Raw genomic sequence first — 2,531 nt, forward strand, 5'->3', positions numbered from 1 at the left:
GGGGTGGGAGCTCCAAAATAGGGCGTGGTTTCCTCCCATTGACAGACAGGCACATGACACGCATGCGCACTTTTTTCTCCCTATCCAGTTCAGTGGAAACTCCGCCCCACAGCTGATTCTAAAGATTTTATTGGTTGTGTCAATTAAAGTGTTGATTTCCTACACTATGCTACAAAAAATGCTAACCCCTAAGCCTACCCCACACCTGACCATAACCTTAACCAGTGAAATTGACTGCACGGCGGGATTGGCGCTGAATAGCGTGGTAAAGAAAGTTCAGGAGATAAGCAGTTAATAAGATTATGCGATATGAGATTGCCCGAGCCGGGCCGTTCCGTAACTCCCCAACCGGACCTCACCGGACAATGGCACCTTTTTAGTTACACCCAGCGTCACTACCCCCTCCTACCCTGCAAATTTCGAGCCCCGGGACACCCCCGTTGGCTAAAACAAAATAATAGAGTAAAATCTTTCCCCTGCGCTGCGCTGGGACTGCTAACGGGAGAGCTCGTGGGTGATTCCGGTTTATTAAGCAGAGGTTCACACTCTGGTCCGAACAACACTGGCCATGAGCTTTGGGCTCTGCTCTCAAGGAGAATATTTATTTATATAGCATATTTATTTTAGATCAATTAGAAACAATGTTTGATTTATAAAGTTTTATTTTGAAATGTAAGTCAATAACAATTGGCCGAAGCCACAGCCAATGGTGAAAGTCTTTGAGTGAGGAGACCCCGCCCCATTTTGGAGGTTCTGCCCACTTTTGGAGTTCACGCCCCATTTTGGAGATCTCCGGTCTGCAGTTATACCTACTTGCAATTCCGCGGGAAAACCGCGGACTTGGCAACACTGCTTATGAACCGACCGCAATATAGCGTTTCCTTGGTTACTGCAGTAAACAAAGCAGAGCTGCGCTTTATACGGAAAAGAAAATGCCATTGCCATCGAAACTTTTCTCAAGACAGTTCCCTTTAGTGATACATTAATATAACCCCAGAAATGTAATGCATTTTTGTACTTATTTTACTGTAATTTTCGGGATCTACTGGGACATTGATAAAGATCTACCAGTCGATCGCGATCGACGGGTTGGCGACCACTGCTCTAGATGCTATACATTTGTCTGATCCCACAGGTGTCCGATGGAAACTGTCTTTCAGGCTGCAGTTTCAAAGGATCTTTTCTGGAAGTCACCACCGTAGGCAGATTTCGCCACAAATAGACTTGTTTATAAAAAATTCAACAAACACCGCCAAAGATTGCCGCTTTCTGGGGACTTTGTTAACAGCCTTGATGCGCTCGAATGCCCCCGCCTGTAATGTATAGAGATTGAGGTATTATTGGTTCTTTGAAGAAGCTTCTTTGCTGCACGGCTTCTCAGATACATTATTAAACACAGCAGTGATTCTTTCTCCCATCTCAACTCAGACTGTGACACGACTCGCTACAATCATTCGCAATACATCAAGATGTGTTGCTCAGATTCGTCCTTGAAATGTTTTTAAATGTTGGGATTTGCTTGCTTGGACTGAGAAAGAAAAACAAATCGTCCTGTCCATTTAGTCACTGACTTCCTTCAGTTTTGATGGTTTTGCACCGGCTGAGGTTTTCGAGTGTTTTTTCTCAGGAGGATTTTTAATGATGTTTCTTGTCAGAAAGCAAATTAATATGTTTCTTACTGAACCACATACTTCCTAGGTCTCTTTTATTATTGTTTCACATCCATTACCCAAAATGCTTTTGGTTTTCCCCAGAGACCAGGCTTGAAAACGCAAGGGAGGGAGGGGTGTGAGATAGATTTGGCGAAAAACCATCAGGTCATATATCACTAAGCAAATATTCTCGCTGGATGTTTCAGGCAATTGCTTTCACTTTTGTCAGTACAGACTGCGCCGTTACCTTGACTTGATGTAGGCCTATTATGCAGCAAGATGTGTGTGTTTACGTGCGTGCATGGAGGAAATAAACATGTCCTTTTCAAGGCAACATTTAAATCTTTCTGAGAATTTTAAATTGATATTTAATGCTGCAAAGGCTTCTAATATTGTTGTTCGAAATATTTGGATTGTGAAATAATGACAATACTCCAGCATTTCACAAAGCACTGATTGAAAGTCAGGTCACAATATCCTGACTGTCTGAGACCGTGTTTATTTTGCCCACAAAACACTGCAAAATGTGACACAGATTCGACTCAGACATCCAATTTGTGGGCTTAAAGGGATAGTTCAGCTAAAAATTAAAATTCTGTCATCATTTAACTCATTTAGTTCAGAACCTCTTCTGAACATCGTTACAATCCTGTAGGACAAACAAAATGTCATTTTGGACCCCATTGACTTTCATTGTATGGACAAAACCATTGTGTTCCACAGAAGGAAAAAAAAGCCATACAGTTTTGGAATGACATTTTGGGGTGAACTAAAGACTGTACCAGGGTTATTATTATTAACTAAAACAATTTTTTTTTTAATTCATTACTTGAAATAAATGTGTGTGTGTGTGTGTGTGTGTGTGTGTGTGTATATATA

At 41.6% G+C, this 2,531-nt stretch overlaps 1 protein-coding gene across 3 annotated transcripts in view; it reads left to right on the forward strand.

Moving 5' to 3' along the window:
- LOC107661462 (mitochondrial inner membrane protease subunit 2-like) overlaps positions 1-2,531 on the forward strand; it is a 94,337-nt gene that overhangs the window by 89,416 nt on the left and 2,390 nt on the right. Inside the window, exon 6 of one of the 3 annotated variants that reach the window (XM_016451054.1) lies at positions 1,136-1,979. The exons of the other annotated variants lie outside the window; for them this stretch is intronic. Within the exon in view, the coding sequence (XP_016306540.1) occupies positions 1,136-1,222 (87 nt within the window). The 3' untranslated portion in view covers positions 1,223-1,979. Of the gene's footprint in view, positions 1-1,135; positions 1,980-2,531 lie in introns of those variants that run through there. 3 annotated transcript variants of the gene reach the window in all.

The sequence above is a fragment of the Sinocyclocheilus anshuiensis genome, unplaced genomic scaffold (assembly GCF_001515605.1).
Source record: "Sinocyclocheilus anshuiensis isolate Anshui unplaced genomic scaffold, SAMN03320099.WGS_v1.1 scaffold491, whole genome shotgun sequence".
In the NCBI taxonomy this organism is placed as follows: domain Eukaryota; kingdom Metazoa; phylum Chordata; class Actinopteri; order Cypriniformes; family Cyprinidae; genus Sinocyclocheilus; species Sinocyclocheilus anshuiensis.